The 16,701-nt window shown below is 38.1% G+C and overlaps 2 protein-coding genes across 2 annotated transcripts; both read left to right on the forward strand.

The window, feature by feature from the left end:
- Positions 1-243: 243 nt before the first annotated feature.
- Positions 244-2,049, forward strand: hspb7 (heat shock protein family, member 7 (cardiovascular)). The gene is made up of 3 exons (XM_063015459.1): positions 244-633; positions 1,632-1,765; positions 1,850-2,049. Exons 1-3 carry the CDS (start codon positions 459-461, stop codon positions 2,027-2,029), a joined length of 489 nt encoding a protein of 162 aa, XP_062871529.1. The 5' UTR covers positions 244-458; the 3' UTR covers positions 2,030-2,049.
- A 5,705-nt stretch (positions 2,050-7,754) lies between these two features.
- Positions 7,755-16,171, forward strand: zbtb17 (zinc finger and BTB domain containing 17). The gene is made up of 15 exons (XM_063015263.1): positions 7,755-7,793; positions 8,786-9,032; positions 9,163-9,324; positions 9,490-9,828; positions 10,315-10,398; positions 11,007-11,245; positions 11,603-11,745; positions 11,835-12,135; positions 13,136-13,223; positions 13,309-13,425; positions 13,623-13,743; positions 13,857-13,987; positions 14,084-14,356; positions 14,917-15,006; positions 15,581-16,171. Exons 2-15 carry the CDS (start codon positions 8,828-8,830, stop codon positions 15,919-15,921), a joined length of 2,634 nt encoding a protein of 877 aa, XP_062871333.1. The 5' UTR covers positions 7,755-7,793; positions 8,786-8,827; the 3' UTR covers positions 15,922-16,171.
- The last annotated feature ends 530 nt before the right edge of the window (positions 16,172-16,701 follow it).

Below are 16,701 nucleotides of genomic sequence, written 5' to 3' on the forward strand. Positions count from 1 at the left end.
TAAAAAAATAACTACTCTGAACAGCTAAGACAAAATAGCTATTTTAGGGCACGAGTGTTTGAAATGCCAACTGTTGACCCCTCCAATCTCTCTTTGTCAGGGCACCATTCTTAACCTCAATCTCTCACTGCCCAAAACTTTTCCGACCACAGGCCCCTCTCTATTCCGTTCCTCACACGATAAATATAGCACACAGTCATCCTGCGGGTCTTATGTGTACATAGACAGACAAGAGGGAGAAAAAAACCCTCCTAGTTCAAACCTGGAATATAAAAGCCAGCCACTCTGAGAATACCCACAAACCACAGCGGTCTAATATTAAGAGACAGAAACATAAACTGTTAGACAGGGAGCCTGGATTCAATAATTCTGACACTGTTTACAAAAGATCTGTCTGAATTATTCTGGTTTTTGTAAGTGGATATTGATTCGTCCCTGCTGAAATTTTGTCAACACTAATGAGCGGGACCAACTCTTCTGCTTATCGATCGGAGCGCAGCTTCCACCAGACGTCTTCATCTTCATCCTCATCCTCATCAACCTCATCAAATCCATACATGGAGAAAAGCCGGGGACTCTTTGCAGAGGATTTTGGATCTTTCATGCGCCCCGGTGATGCTTTGGGATTTTCAAGTGAGTTGGTTTTATTCACTTAGGAGAATGTAGGTTTGGGCTAGGAAGGAATACAGGTTTCTTGATATAGTTTAGGGAATTAATAATATTCAACTTTTATACTTGGGGGCACTTTGTAAAGCTACAGAATAGATGTTTAGATGTTAAATTAACTGAAAAATGTATTGACTGTTAATTATATTGACATTAGGACTAAGATTATCACCTTGATCAAGATGGCTATAATTGAAATAATAGAAATCACAAATTCAGGCTTTGTAATGAGCTTTGATTTGGATGTAGTTATATAACCAGAGTACCAACAACCTGGTTGCTACTGAAAAAGACTTAAACTGACATCCTCTTTACAAAGTAACCATTTAAATCTTTAGGAGACAATGATTATACACATAATTTATAAAGTTTTATTATATCTTAACATTTAAATGCATTCATTACATTTTTGTCCATGGAAATACCAAGCAAAAAATTCTGACTTAAATATACACAGTACACCTAACACAAATAACAGACTTGAGGATACATATCCAGCTCTCTTATATAATTAGTTTAAAGGTAAGAGTGGCATAAACTATTTAAGTAAATTACTATCAGGACAGTTTGGACAGTTTGTCCTTTAACGTGGTCAAGTGGGCTTGGAGGACAGGTTAGGATAGGCATAGGCAAAATATGGGCTAGTGCCAAGGATGTGACTTCACCAATGGAAAATAGCACCTCAGACAGCCCTTAACCTTGTGTTGCTTAGTTACGAAGATATGAAAGAGACAGTCAAACAGTTACCCTGTCAAACACATAAAGAGACTTATTTATGCAAAAGAATTGTAAGCACTTAATTTTCACATAAAGTCAGTATTAGAGTAGCCTGTTTATATTTAATGCTTAAAGCCTTATTTAAAGAGGTAAGAAAAAAAACCTCATACATGGATACATATATTTATAATAGCAGTCTTGGGGGAAACATATTATTATACTCATGTTGTAAATTTGCTTTGTTTTAGGTCGAACTGGGACACCAGGGAACATCAAAACCTTAGGTGATACCTATCAGTTCACAGTAGATGTATGTGACTTCTCACCAGAGGACGTCATTGTTACCAACTCCAACAACCAGATTGAAGTTCGTGCAGAAAAGGTAAATTAAACCTTATATCTCCTATGATAAATATTTCTATTTACAATTTTGAGTGTATAGTACAACGTATCTGTTTTTTAACAGCTCGCTACAGATGGCACAGTGATGAACACTTTCACCCATAAATGCCAACTTCCAGAGGATGTGGATCCCACTTCAGTGACCTCTTTTCTCGGGCCTGATGGGGCGCTCACAATTAAAGCCAAACGGCATCCTGCTAAACTCGAACATGCACAGACTTTCCGTACAGAAATAAAAATCTAAATCTAATTCTTTACATCCTTTATTATTGAAATGTTTGACTTTTCCTTGCCAAATTATTGTATTATTTTCTTTATATTTCTTGGGTAAAACATGTAATTCCAATTTCTGCTCATATCCAATTTAGTTTGTTAGGCTGTTCCTGTCATGAAAGTATTAACAGAACTGGACTTAGTGGTTAGCAATAGCCTTTATTTATTTTACTGGCCTTACATCATGCTTTACAGACACATTTTCTTTCTCAAAATGTCATTTTTTGTTCTACAAACTCTTAAAGATTACTTAAAGATACCATTCAACTAGGAATCAATAAATTGCAGTAAAAGAAAAAGAAAATGCTGGAAACCTTTGGTGTCACAATAGATGGAACACCATAGTTCACTAATCATCTTTAGCTGATTAATCCTGTTCCCAAATTTTGATTTTATCTTAAATATAATTCTAGACACTGACTACAGTGTAAAATGATTCACTGAATTCCAAATGTCTTTTTGATGCACTACCTAGGTTCTACAATGTCATAAAATTATACCTTAAACATTTACTGTGTAGTGAGTGGATTTGACGCTGGGTTATGATTCCTTAAATACTTAAGCTTCTCTCTCTCTGTGTGTGTGTGTGTGTGTGTGTGTGTGTGTGTGTGTGTGTGTGTGTGTAAGTAAGTGTTTGATACCCTGTGTGAATTGGTGGTCTATATGCTCCAGACCCACAGTAACCCTGATTAGGTAAAAGTGGTAAATAAGCAGGCAGAGGTTTCTCCATAAAGAGATGTTTTTGGCACAGTGGTAACACTGATTTATTAAAGGCACTGTGTGGTTTTGTGTTAAATAATAATCATTTAATTTGCACGTGCAAAGTGAGAAACTTTGTTGGTTTGATGTAAAAGTGGCATTACATGAAAAATTTGAGTTTTAAAGACCACATATAAAAGTGGCCCGAAAATGTCAGATTCAGTTTGATATTTAGTATTCAATCTATCAGAACATTGAATTTGTGATGCTTTAACAAACCCTGAGTTAACATACTCAAATGTTGTTTATACAATAAGTAAATTACTACATTTTTTTTAAAACTTGCCATTTTATCTATTATACATTAAACAGATATGACTTATTCTTAAATCACAACACAAACTTTGTATATTGTCATTGTAAAGACTGCATAAGGATGTGTGTATACATACTATATAAAATAAATATGTTAAATACCCTTAACAGAGCAATGGTTTAATATTTTGTTACATGTTTTTTTTTACTTTTTACTGTAAAACTGGCTGCCTATTAATTATTTAAAAACTATAAAAACTTTTGATGGCATAGTGACACTAATAGTAGAGTGGGTCAATGTTTGCCTTTGGTTTCTCATGTTAAGACCATGTTAAAGTCGCTTGACTATGGACAGTGTCACCCATCTTCTAGCAGGTTCCAATCTGGATCTTTTTTTATAATGGTTCTTGATTTGGTCTAGTGTTCCCTTGGCTGTGATTACAGTTTGGTTTTCCATTTAAAAACCCAGCTATAGTCTAACAATCACTAACAAGGAATTATGAGGCCATATTCCTAAGTGAAATTCACAGCACCAATTTAATAAAGTAGGTTTAGGAAAGATGTTTAGATTTTCAGAAGGTCCAAACTAAATTAATTCAAGAATTTGAAACTGATAATCAAAGATTTCTGTGTTCCATAGATTCAGACAAACAAAAAGAACAGTAGCTCAAGTTAAATAAACTTTTCTGCCTGCCATGGCAAACATGTCCCCTACGAGTGTATGCCATGCAGTGTATTAGTGCAGTGGTGTGTGTGTGTGTGTGGAGAATATTTCTGGCTGTACACGTTGATGATCTGGTCTCTGTCTGCTGTCAGTGCTGTAAGTGGACAGCGACTTATAAGCCTATTAATAGAAGATGCTGTCATCAGTCAGACATCAGAACCAGGCCAGTCATTATTCCTACTGCTCTTCACTGTCATTCATCAGGCTTTCCCTCCACATTATCCAGTAACAGTGTTTATATTAAATATAAACGAAAAATAAAACAGACATTTAAAGGCTAGAATACTGGTTACAGTATGAGCTACATATTTTACATGCTAATATTTGGACAAAAGGATGTGGTCCCTTCTTGTGACTTTGACAGTCCCAACTCTATAGTCTTTTAACAATATTTGGGGAGGATTTGTGCCCATTTAGTCAAAATAGCATTTGTGAGGTCAGACAAATTGAAGATGATCAATGGATGCTGTTCAACAAAAAAAATTATAATACAAAATAAACTGTTAAGGTGATTTGTCCATTTTTTAAAGCTTTGTTTAATAAGAATTTGCAGTTTTGTATGGATTACACAAAAAGGGAAGGGGGGCTTGAAAATATTTTTATCTACAAAAGGGAGGCACTGCACCAAAAAACTGGGAACCACTGTTATATACAGTTGCATGAAAAGTATGGAATTATCTAAATCTAGTCTTATAATTACAACGTATTCTAATAATTATAAATCCTTGTGTTTATTAAAGGTGCACTAAATAATATTACATTGTTCTAACCAATGCAAATAAGGTGGATATACCTGAAAACCATAATAAAACAGATGTGTTGAACAATTGCATCAACATCCATCCTAACACAGAAAACATCTGAAAAGCACAGTCACCTGCTTGTTTACATTTCTCCAGCCAGTCACATGACAAACATGCATCATCGCACCCCACCCCCACCCTGATCAGGCATAAACAGTCCACTTTAAGTCATGCCACACCATTTCAGTTAGGTTAGTTACTTATTTTTTAACCCTTGTGTTGATTTATTTTAGTGCTTTGGGTCACTGTCTCGTGGCATCTACCAATTTCTATAACACCCTACACGAGGGTCCCAGCACCCTTTTTCACAGTTGGTATAAGGTTTGGAATTCATATACAGTGCATTTTTTCTCTCTAAACATACAGTCACAGCCAAAAGTAAAAGACCAAAAGTAAAACAATGCTATTTTGACCAAAGAAGAAAAAGTCTACCATGCAATAGCATCACAAAATGATCTTTAAAATGTTTTGATACCATGCTAGGATAAAATGAATAAATTTAAACCATGCCAGTTCATGTTCATGCTGACATTACAGCAAAAAAAGGGGGAAGGATAGCCAAATACTAATAAGCTCCAAAATTCATGTACATTTTTTGATATTCAAGATTTTGCTTAGATGGTTTTGATTATATAATATGTATAATATATTAGAAGGTTACACATTCTACATATAGGCATTTTCACTAGTGGTCTAGTATAGGCTGTAAAAATAAAGCTGTAAAATAAATAGGCTGTTCATCCATTCATTCATTCATTCATTTTCTTATCCACTTAGGGTACCTGGGCCAGTGATAGCTCAGTGGTTAAGGTACTGGACTAGTAAACAGAAGGTTGCCGGTTCAAGCCCCGCCACCACCAAGTTGCCACTGTTGGGTCTCTGAGCAAGGCCCTTAACCCTCAATTGCTCATCGTGTTCTGCTCACTCTGTAAGTCGCTTTGGATAAAAGCATCTGCTGAAAATGTAAATGTAAATATCCCAGCTTTTTCAATGGGCGCAAGGCACACAGTAACACCCTGGATGGGACGCCAGTCCATCGCAAGGCAGACACACATACACATACACACACCTATTCACTTATAGGGCAATTCAGTGTCTCCAATAAACCTCACTTGCATGTCTTTGGGCTGTGGGAGGAAACCAGAGCACCCGGAGGAAACCCACGTGGACACGGAGAGAACATGCAAACTCCACACAGAAAGGACCCGGACCGCCCCATCTGGGGATCGAACCCAGGACCTTCTTGCTGTGAGGCAGTGCTACTCATTTAGCCATCGTGCCACCCCAAGCTATTATTTACAATATTTCATTTGTTTTCACTTATAGTGGACACATGAATGAGACTTATTAAGTTTTAGAATTCTGTCAATCTTTAGCTTTTAGCCTTGATATTAGCCTTGGTTTTGTATGTTCATTAGCACTGACTATGTTTTAACTTGCTTTGGCTCTCTGTGTCTCTAAAGTGTAGATTTATTAGGTAATTAAAAGTGGCATAATGGGAGAGATAAAATATGGGAATTATTATTTTTCTAATGGGAAGTGAAAGGTGAGAAGTATTTCTGGAAATCAGATTATAACACTGTTTATTTAAGTAGAGTTCAAAGTACAGTAGACCCTTGACTTAGGAATTTAATTGGTTCCGAAAGGCTGTTCTTAAGTTACAATGTTCGTTAGTTAAACTTATTTTTCCCATAGGAAATCATGTAAATAGAATTAATCCGTGCCAGACCTCCCTAACCACCCCCTTACCTAACCTCTCTAATGTCTTAAATTGTCTTTTTTGTTATAAATACAAGTATATTTCCCCTTAAATCTTAAATTATAGACATTTCTGTAATAAACAATAATAAACAACAATACACAGTAGTACTGTACATAAAACACACATCACATTTCAGTACAGTACGTGTGCTTTACTATACACCATAATATATTTCCTTCCTTTTTTTAATAAATGTATCTACCAGAAACAACAATAACTCTCATATTTCTTTATTATTTCCTTCTTTATTTCAATAGTGTTGTATTTTGTAGGTGTAATTGCACAAAAGAAAGAATACTTTACTGAGCCGAGTACCTTATTCTCTCTCACTCACTGTCCCCTCTGTCTGATACACAGTGACAGCTACTGACAGGAGTAATTATACAACAACGAATAGTAATAGATTTGTTCATTTTGTCAGCACTGCACTTCCTCTTAACCTTCTTTGAGGCCATTTTAATATTTAATTTTACAAAATATAAAGAAAACACCGAAAAAAACACCGTCCGCTCACTGTATATATATATAGAGCGAGAGACAGTTGGCGTCAACTTGTTCATGATGTCACGTGTTTCGCGAATTTCGGTTCGTAATCCGAAATTTGTTCGTACGTTAAGTTAAGAAATGTTCGTATGGTAAACCGTTCGTAACCCAAGGGTCCACTGTATATCAACATAACTATAAAGCTGCTACTATAAAATTATAGCATATAGCATTCTCAAGGCAAACCCATATTGCTTTTTCGGACTCGAAGATTTTTAATTGTAATTAAAAATGTTTTCTCAGGTTCAGGATCCATTTGTGGTGCTTTACAAGTGCTCGTTAGCATTACATAAATGTGTTCTTATGCTTGTTTTGGGAATACACAATTGAATAGTTACAAGGTGTGTATATAGTTTTGGGCACAAAGTGTACAATGCTTTAGATATACAACATTGGTAAATCTAAAAAATAAAGAAAGGACAAACAAAAAGCTCTAAAAGCTCTAAAAGAGAAAATCTTTGTAGGTAAATGACACCATCTTGTGGCTAGTCAACCAAGAGACATTTTCGCGCATGCGCAATCCCTGTAACTCACGCGGCCAGTATCAATCGATCAGAGAGAGGAAGATGGCGGAGTCTAAGCGCTGACATCGATCACCGAATTACTCGATTCAACATACTCACAGGACAGACGAGATTAATCAAGTAAGTTCGTGAGTTTCGATCAAATATCTCATGATAAGATGTGATTACAATGGCGCTGTGATGAGCAGATCGTGAGGATTACAGCTCGTTGTTGCTGATTTAGATCAGACTGAATACTGTGTGTAGTTTGTGCTGATGTTCCTCCATGTTGCCTGAGCTGAATCTTAGCAGCCAGGCACGCTGAATTAAACCCAGAACAGAGGAAACATAATCAATCCACTACATCCTTCACCTACTACCTCAATGTGAGCCTGAACCAGGCCTGTCAGTCTGTAATGTGCTTTTAATATCAGTTTTACTTCATGTACAAACACATATCATCACGAATATTCGGTGGTTTTCCAAATATTAACTCAACTCAGCTTCACTAGTTTGTAGTAGATACTAAATTAAAGCATATTTGATTAACACACACTGCTAGCTTGTGAATTACCAGCCAGGCGGCACGGTGGCTAAGTGAGTAGCACTGTCGCCTCACAGCAAGAAGGTCCTGGGTTCGATCCCCAGGTGGGGCGGTCCAAGTCCTTTCTGTGTGGAGTTTGCATGTTTTCCCCGTGTCCGTGTGGGTTTCCTCCGGGTGCTCCAGTTTCCTCCCACAGTCCAAAGACATGCAAGTGAGGTCAACTGGAGATACTAAATTGTCCATGACTGTGTTCGATATAACCTTGTATACTGATAAATGTTGTGTAATGAGTAACTACCGTTTCTGTCATGAATGTAACCAAAGTGTTAAACATGACGTTAAAATCCTAATAAACAAACAAACAAACCAGCCAGCATCCACATTTATAATTATCATTTACATTTACATTATCTGCAATTAATGATTAACGGCCTTGCTTAAGGCCAACAGTGGTAACCTGGCAGTGGTGGGACATGAACCAGCGGCCTTTCGATTACTAGTCCTGCAGTAATGTGACATATGCAGACGGGAGAGTTCGAATCCCAGCTCTGCCATGCAGCCACTGTTGGGTCCTTGAGCAAGGCCCTTACCCCTCTCTGCTCCAGGGGCGCTGTATGATGGCTGACCCCGCGCTCTGACCCCAGCTTCCAAACAAGCTGGGATACGCGAAGAATGAATTTTACTGTACATCTGTATATGTATATATGACATATAAAAGCATTCTAAACAGTTCTTTGCATTTTATTACCTGAAATCTATGCCACTAAGAGCAGCATGGTTAATAATCTGGGTCATGCTAATATAACCTACTTCTTTTTCACATTGTTATTGCAGGGCCTTTCAAAGCACAAGTCCCCATCATCTCCTGTAGGAGTGATGGACTTTCCATGGCACAGTGGGAATGTTTTAGAACAGCTGAACCATCAGAGAGAGCTGGGTCTGCTGTGTGACTGCACATTCGTAGTAGATGGAGTGGATTTCAAAGCCCACAAGGCTGTCCTGGCAGCCTGTAGCACCTACTTCCACACACTCTTCCTGGACCAGAAGGATGTTGTGCATTTAGATATCAGTAATGCTGCAGGTATGTTGAAGGCATCTCTTACATTTGAAGTAAATGTGCAGATTATTATTATGACCTGATCAGATCAAAATTATGTCTACAGTTGTGTATTCATATGCATAGTAATGACAAGCCTCTATGATTCTTGTAGGTCTTGGGCAAGTCCTGGAATTTATGTACACTGCAAAGCTGACGCTGAATCCACAGAATGTTGAAGATGTACTGGCTGTAGCTACATTCCTTCAGATGCAAGAGATCATCAATGCCTGCTCTGCATTCAAGACAATCGCTGTCCCTTCTGTGTCTAACAATGGTCAGTACCAAAAAAAAAAACAGTATTGATGCTGAAACAGTCAAAGCATGTTTAGCTGCAGCAGACCAGACAAACCTGCCAGGCCCTATCAGGACCAATTTATTATTAAACGGTGTATATGTTGTTCACTGTGTGTCCCTGTTGCTTCTTTTTAATATTCTATAGGTGAATCAGGGCAGGTGGAGCATCAAAAGCTGGTTAAAAATGAAAATGCTTCCCTCATAAAACAGAGCAGTCATGGTGTAATGCAGAGTGGGGGTCCTGAGGCTGATGAAGCTCCTTCATCAAAGAACACAGAGGAACAGCAAGCTAGATGTAGCACTACTGAGAGCCAAAGCACAGAAACCAAAAATGGCACAAAGGCTGGAAAACCTAAAGTCGCTCAGCAACCCAGGCAAAAGAAATCTGAAGATGCACTCATCAAAAGAGAAACAGAGAAGGAAAGTGCATCAAAGGAAACCATGGAGTATCAAGATGATCTGTCAGATGCAGATTACTCACCCAGTAAGTGGATTCTATCTGTTATTTAATGCTCTGCTAAGATTAACTTTTACAAACCCTATTTCTGGAAAAGAGGATTTGACACATTTAACAGAGGTATTTGGCTTTGCCCTACGTGGACTGAGATTTCTCCAGATTTTGTAAATCTTGTCTCAATATTATGTACAGTAGATGGTGAAAGACCAAAAAACTGACTGACAATTCTCTCATAAATTTGGCACAAAGTGGTGAGACGTGGCCCATCTTTGCTTGCAAACCAAAGTCTTTGGTGGATCCTGCTTTTATACCTAATAATGATTCTTCACCTGTTACCAATTCATTTGGTTATTGTGGAATGTTTCAAAATGATGTAACTTGAATATTATATAAACTTATATAATCATCAAATTTTAAATTAGGTTATATTTAGAAAATACAATCAAATTGGTCAATGAAAAGATATACAATATGATTTGTACATAAATGCTGTATTATTTTTTGTTCTTGCAGAGCTGTCACAAAGGACTGCGGCTAGGAGATCAAGCATGCGGAAAAGCAAGTCAAAGTATGCTGCTCATCGTATATCCCCACAGGGTAAACACCAACTTTTACCATTACAAACTAAACCACCTTTATTTTCTCTCCTCGTGCTGTTTTACAGAAATGTCTTGTATCCACTTAACTGAAAGTTGATATTTAATATTGAGTCTGTTGAAGCCAATTCAGCTACATGTAAAAATTCAAAAATCAGATGTCATGTTTGTTCCCTAGCAGATATTTCAGCTCAAGTAGTTGTCATGCCTGTTTCTAATCAAAATTTCATTGGTAAAATAAAGTTGATAATTAAGTATCATGTATGTCAGCAAGAAAATATCAAGCAGTTCTATCCACATAATTGAAGTCTTTTTAGATGTATTGTCAAGTCATTTGTTTTGCCAACTTAGCTACATAATTGAGGTTCATAATCAGTTATTTTTGTTACCAAGCAAATTCATTGGTTGTCAAGTTTGCCAAGTTTTGGAAATTGTCTTTATATGAATGAGAGTCAATGATTTGTCACCAAATCTGTTATGAAGCCAATGTGTACTAATCTTTTTTAAGATTAACTAGGGAAATGTGCTGTAATAGATATTCTTTACCTTACAGACTCTTAGGATGTTTTTGTAATGTGATTGTGGGTAAAAACTTTTTGTCCTCTGTAGAGACCGATAATGGCGAGGAAGAATTATTGAGTCCCATCAGTGAAGAAAGTGAGCCTATGTCAAAGGAACAGGTGGAGGAAGAGGTGGGTGATGAAGAGGAGACTGAGGATCCAATGGAAGATGATGATGATGGTGCAGTGGTAGCAATGGATGAAGGAGAGGGGAAGAGTTTGAGGTCTGGAGCTATAGCTGAACGCAGTGAGTCCAGACCGTACAGCTCCATCATACACAAATGTGAGGTAAGAAGCTTAATGATGGTCTGGGTAGTATTATGAGAGGTTGTTAATAAAATATGAACTATGAGTTTTTCGATTGGTTTAGTATTTAAAGTTATCAGGTAAATGTTTTTTAATCATAGAACCTTTTTGGGCAAGAATTATTTTGCCAAATTGTAAACATATTTACTGTATAAACTATTACAAGTATTTTAAATGAGGACATTGGTTTCCTTTTGTTTGCACCCACCATAGTTTGTTATATAATGTATGTCTAATTCAAGTGCATTCAAACGGGGTTGTATGCTTACACAAACAAAGATTTGTGGTTATTTTGGGTCCCAACTACTTAAACATTCCTTTTCTCCAATGGTCCTGTAGGACTGTGGTAAGAAATTCACCCACACTGGAAACTTCAGGCGGCACATCCGCATTCACACGGGTGAGAAGCCGTTCACCTGCAGAGACTGCAACAAGGCCTTCTCTGACCCGGCCGCCTGCAAAGCACATGAAAAAACTCACAGGTGAGTCCAGTCCAAAAAAAACACTGACTCCCACATATATGAACTTCAGCTGATTATTTTGTGGTTCTGTTTTTCTCTTGCACTCGCAGCCCATTAAGGCCGTACAGCTGTTCAACATGTGGGAAGAGCTACCGACAGATCAGCCTGCTGAACCTGCATAAAAAGCGGCATACGGGTGAGGCGCGCTATACCTGCGACGAGTGCGGCAAACTCTTCACCACATCGGGCAACCTAAAGCGCCACCAGCTGGTGCACAGCGGAGACAAGCCGTACCACTGTGACTACTGCAACCGCGCCTTCTCCGACCCCACTGCCAAGATGCGCCACCTGGAGACACACGACACGGACAAAGGCCACAAATGCCCACAGTGCGACAAGAAGTTCAATCAGGTTAGAGCTTTAATGGCGGACAACATTAATACACTAAAAATAAAATGCAGTCGGCTCCAGAATAATTGGCACCTTTGGTAAAGATGTGATATAAATTGTTATTAGCAATTTATGACTGTCCTATGACTCCTTAATACATAGTCTTTTGAGATCCTTTGGGCTCCTAGGTCTTTTGATGTGGACAGTCCACTTCTGCTTTTCCTATAGAGATTCAGTGAATCTAGAACTGGAGTGGCAGTGAGAGGATGGATGTATGTTTTTGTCCTAAAAGAGTCCCTTATGACTTTATGGAGTTGATAATACCATGTATTCATGGAGTACATGACATTTGGCTACTATTCTATGCAAATTTCTAATTATGATCCATGGAATTTTCATACACTAATTTTCCTTTTCAGGCAGGTTCTGTACATGTTACACTTATCATAATTATCGCCACTTACCAATCGATATTATACATTTTTCTGTTTTTCCTCTATTTGTATAGTAATCTATTCATATCCAATTACCATGGTTACTGCTCGCCTCCACTGCTAAAGATCTGTGCCCTGTACAAGGAGGGCTGTACCTAACAAATGCCCCCTCTGACACATGTGCAGTTTCCAAACGCAGATTTACATTTTTGGCATTTAGCAGATGCTTTTATCCAAAGCGACTTACAGTACTGTGACAGTATATTGTCTGAGCAATTTAGGGTTAAGGGCCTTGCTCAAGGGCCAAACAGTGGCAACCTGGCATTGAACCAGCGATCTTTTTATTACGTGTCCAGTACCTTAACTGCTAGGCTACACCTGCCCTGTACAAATGTAAATGTAAACGCAGATTAATTTGTCTGTGCCAACACATTGTTTAAAATGAATTTACTTTAATAAAATGTAGGATATTTCTGATATTTGCACTAAGTAACCACAAATTAATGTTTCACCAATCTTTGCCAATGGTATCAGTAATACAGATTTTTTTATTTAATCTAATATATTTTTCTTTAAATACTTTACAGATAGGGAACTTGAAAGCTCATATGAAGATTCACATTACTGATGGACCTCTGAAGTGTAAAGAGTGTGGAAAGCAGTTCACTACATCAGGTAAGGCGTATACTGTAATAGACTGTGTGTGTGTGTGTGTGTGTGTAAGAGAGAGAGAGAGTTTAACAGCATTCTCTTTGTGCAGGAAACCTGAAGAGACACCTGCGAGTGCACAGCGGAGAGAAGCCCTTTGTTTGCATGCACTGCCAGAGAGCTTTTGCTGACCCGGGTGCCCTGCAGAGACATGTTCGCATTCACACAGGTACCCAGCTGCCTTTTTCTTTCTCTCAAATAATTATGCTACCTATAACAGGCACATAACAGAAACACAGCAAATACACATGTGACTAATTACCCTGAATCATATGGATGGGTGGCATACAAACAACCAGGATCCAGATGTTGTAAGGCATCCAGGTTACTTGCGGTGCCCTCTCTTACTGTGCGTGTTCGTTTTAGGGGAAAAGCCGTGTCTTTGTATGATCTGTGGAAAAGGCTTCACACAGGCCAGTTCACTGATTGCTCATGTTCGTCAGCACACTGGAGAGAAGCCATACGTATGTGACCGCTGTGGCAAAAGGTAACGAAATACACCGTATGGCCAAAAGTATGTGGGCCTTTGCAGCCTCCATGCTGCAAGCTCTGTAAAAAACCTGAAAGCATTAATGCTCTGTATCTGTAACATTTTAACAGGTTTGTGCAGTCCAGCCAACTGGCCAATCATATTCGCCATCACGACAACATACGACCACACAAGTGCCACACCTGCAACAAAGCATTTGTCAACGTTGGAGACCTCTCGAAACATATCATCATTCATACAGGTATGAAAATGGTTCAAGCTCAACATGTTAGATTGACATTCTCATTGTTTTTCTATTACTTATTCATCTTGCATTGCTGTTTTTCTTTAATCACAGGAGAGAAACCTTATCTATGTGACAAGTGTGGGCGTGGCTTTAACCGTGTGGACAACCTCCGCTCTCATGTTAAAACTGTTCACCAGGGCAAGGCAGGAATGAAAAGACTGGTGATGGAAGAGGACGACGCTGGAGAGGACAAGCTGCTCCCTTCCTCTGCCTCCGCCTCAGAACTGGATGAGAATGAAGTCAACATTGTTACAGTTACTACAGATGACATTGTAACTTTGGCTACAGAAGCTCTGGCGGGTAGCGCTGTGGCACAACTGACTGGTAAGAGAATAAAATAAGTGCACCAGGTAATATACAAACCTTAATCTCAGAACAGGCAAAAGTGGAACATGTAAAAATGGCCCAGCCCATAACTTGCACTGTAGGAGCTCAAGCCACATTCTGCACAAGTTACAACAGCATATCTGCATAATCATAGTGTGTGGGTGCTAGACTGTCCTGGATGCACTCCAGACATGTATCCAAAAGAAAACATGTGCTGCATTACTAAGGGCAATATACAACAGCCTCAGTAAAGGTAAAGAGGCTACAGTCCAGACTTATTAAGAACTTGGTCATTTTGGGCCATACTCATATTTGCAATACAGTTATTATTACATAAGGTATAACACAAAATATGTTTTTCTGCTGTTTTCAATTTAGGGTCTAAGAAAATATATAAATCACAGCTTTTTTATTGTATTAGCCTTTTACATATTGCTCCAACTTTTAAGGAATTGATATGTATATAAAATGGGTTTAAACAAACAGATTTGGAGAAGTAACAGTAACAGTGGTCACAGTAAATAAAGAGTCTGACATGTCCTGCATATCTGTTTCAGTGTTGCCTGTAGCAGCATCTGTATGTGCAGATGAAACAGAGGCTTTAAAAGCAGAGATTACAAAGGCTGTGGAGAAAGTGCAGGAAGCTGGTGAGTACTTGTATTTTTACAAGTTGTCTACAGTGTAAATAAAGATTCTGTGTGTATATTTACGCAAATCTGTGATCTGTTCGACAATTGACGCTGAAGGTTTATATGCAGCAGGCAACAATGGCCAGGAAAAACTCTAACTATTATAAGGAAGAAACCCTAAGAGAAACCAAATGAAGCAATGCATAAATCATACTGTCATCTAAATGGAAAAAACAATTTTTTGACCCCGGCAGGATTGTTAGGCCCAGGGTCAAAACTTGATGTGGATGGGCTAGACGAAGACCACAGTGGGGTTCATTCTTAAAAACAAAAATCTGTAGCCTGCAGCCTGACATCTTGAATGGGTTGTTGCTGAGCCCTTGGGAAACTCGTTTGAGATGAGTAATTTTCTGGCATTCTGCTGGGCTGTGGTTATTATATTGGCTTAACAATCAAATTTGGTATACTGCTCGATTGGATAACCAACAAGAAACTGTGTTTTTCCTGAATATTTCTTAGTGTAATAAAATTATTTGCTTAATAATTAATGCACAATGTCCTTTTTGTTTTGTTTTTTACTCTTAACACACAGATCCAAACACTCAGATCCTTTATGCATGCGACTCCTGCGGTGACAAGTTTCTGGACGCCAGCTCGTTAGCCCAGCATGTCCGAATCCACACAGCTCAGGCTTTGGTCATGTTTCAGGCAGACTCAGATTTCTACCAGCAGTATGAGGCAGCGGAAGGGACCTGGCAGACCACTGAGCACGTCATCCAGGGAGGAGAGCTCCTCTTCAGAAGGGAGGCAGAGGAAGACGCCAGCCAGGGAGAGATGGCACATCCTGAACATCAGAGTGAGGATGCGGAGGGAGAAGAGTCCCAAACCAATGTTGAGGAAGGGATTGTACAGATTAGTGAAAGTCAGGCATAGTCAAATTGATTCACGTCAGAAACAAACTGGGTGCGGTTTGATAAATATGTTCATACATTCTGTAGGACTTTTATGAAAACAATCCTAGTGATGTCTACATAGCCCAACATAGAATAATAGGCTAAACTGCTACCAAGCCATCTAAATCAAACAAGTGTAGTTTGTATTTTAACAAATACTAAGTTACATATTGTTTCTTTTTAAATCAGCTTGGTTCATTTAGAATAAACTCTGACTGAATAGCACAAATGCATGATATTAACTATAAGAAATCATGCTTGGTTTGTACATTTTTTTAAATATGTAATTTGTTTTCAGATAAAAAATATAAAATCTATCTATTGAAATTGTGCTTTGTTATGGATTAATCATATATTGATAAAAGACATAATATTGTCCACTGACAATGCTGTGCTTCTCTGCCTGCCAAGCCACCAACCAACATGCACATGTATTTTATAATCTTACAATTTGAATGACTGTAACTGTAAAGGTGTGTTGTAAATATAGGTGGGTTATAAATAGAGGTGGATTATAAATAAAGGTGGTTTATAAATAAAGGTGGGTTATGAACAAAGGTTGGTTATAAAAACAGGTGGGGTACGAATAGAGGTGCATTACATAAAAACTGAAACCAGGTGTGTTTTGTCAGAACTTAATAGAGATGGGTTACATAAACACTGAAAACAGGCATAATAATACTTTGTTAAAGTACTTAAGTGTTGTTTTGTACATTTTTGTACAAGAATTGTACATTTGAGATTTTGCGTTTTCTCGATT

The sequence above is a fragment of the Trichomycterus rosablanca genome, chromosome 19 (assembly GCF_030014385.1).
Source record: "Trichomycterus rosablanca isolate fTriRos1 chromosome 19, fTriRos1.hap1, whole genome shotgun sequence".
Taxonomy (NCBI): Eukaryota; Metazoa; Chordata; class Actinopteri; order Siluriformes; family Trichomycteridae; genus Trichomycterus; species Trichomycterus rosablanca.

Coding starts and splice junctions, on each gene's coding strand:
- hspb7 (XM_063015459.1), top strand. CDS start 459: ATGAGCGGGACCAACTCTTCTGCTTATCGATCGGAGCGCAGCTTCCAC. Junction 634..1,631: donor TGATGCTTTGGGATTTTCAA/GTGAGTTGGTTT, acceptor GCTTTGTTTTAG/GTCGAACTGGGACACCAGGG. Junction 1,766..1,849: donor TTGAAGTTCGTGCAGAAAAG/GTAAATTAAACC, acceptor GTTTTTTAACAG/CTCGCTACAGATGGCACAGT.
- zbtb17 (XM_063015263.1), top strand. CDS start 8,828: ATGGACTTTCCATGGCACAGTGGGAATGTTTTAGAACAGCTGAACCAT. Junction 12,136..13,135: donor GCGACAAGAAGTTCAATCAG/GTTAGAGCTTTA, acceptor AATACTTTACAG/ATAGGGAACTTGAAAGCTCA. Junction 14,357..14,916: donor CGCTGTGGCACAACTGACTG/GTAAGAGAATAA, acceptor TATCTGTTTCAG/TGTTGCCTGTAGCAGCATCT.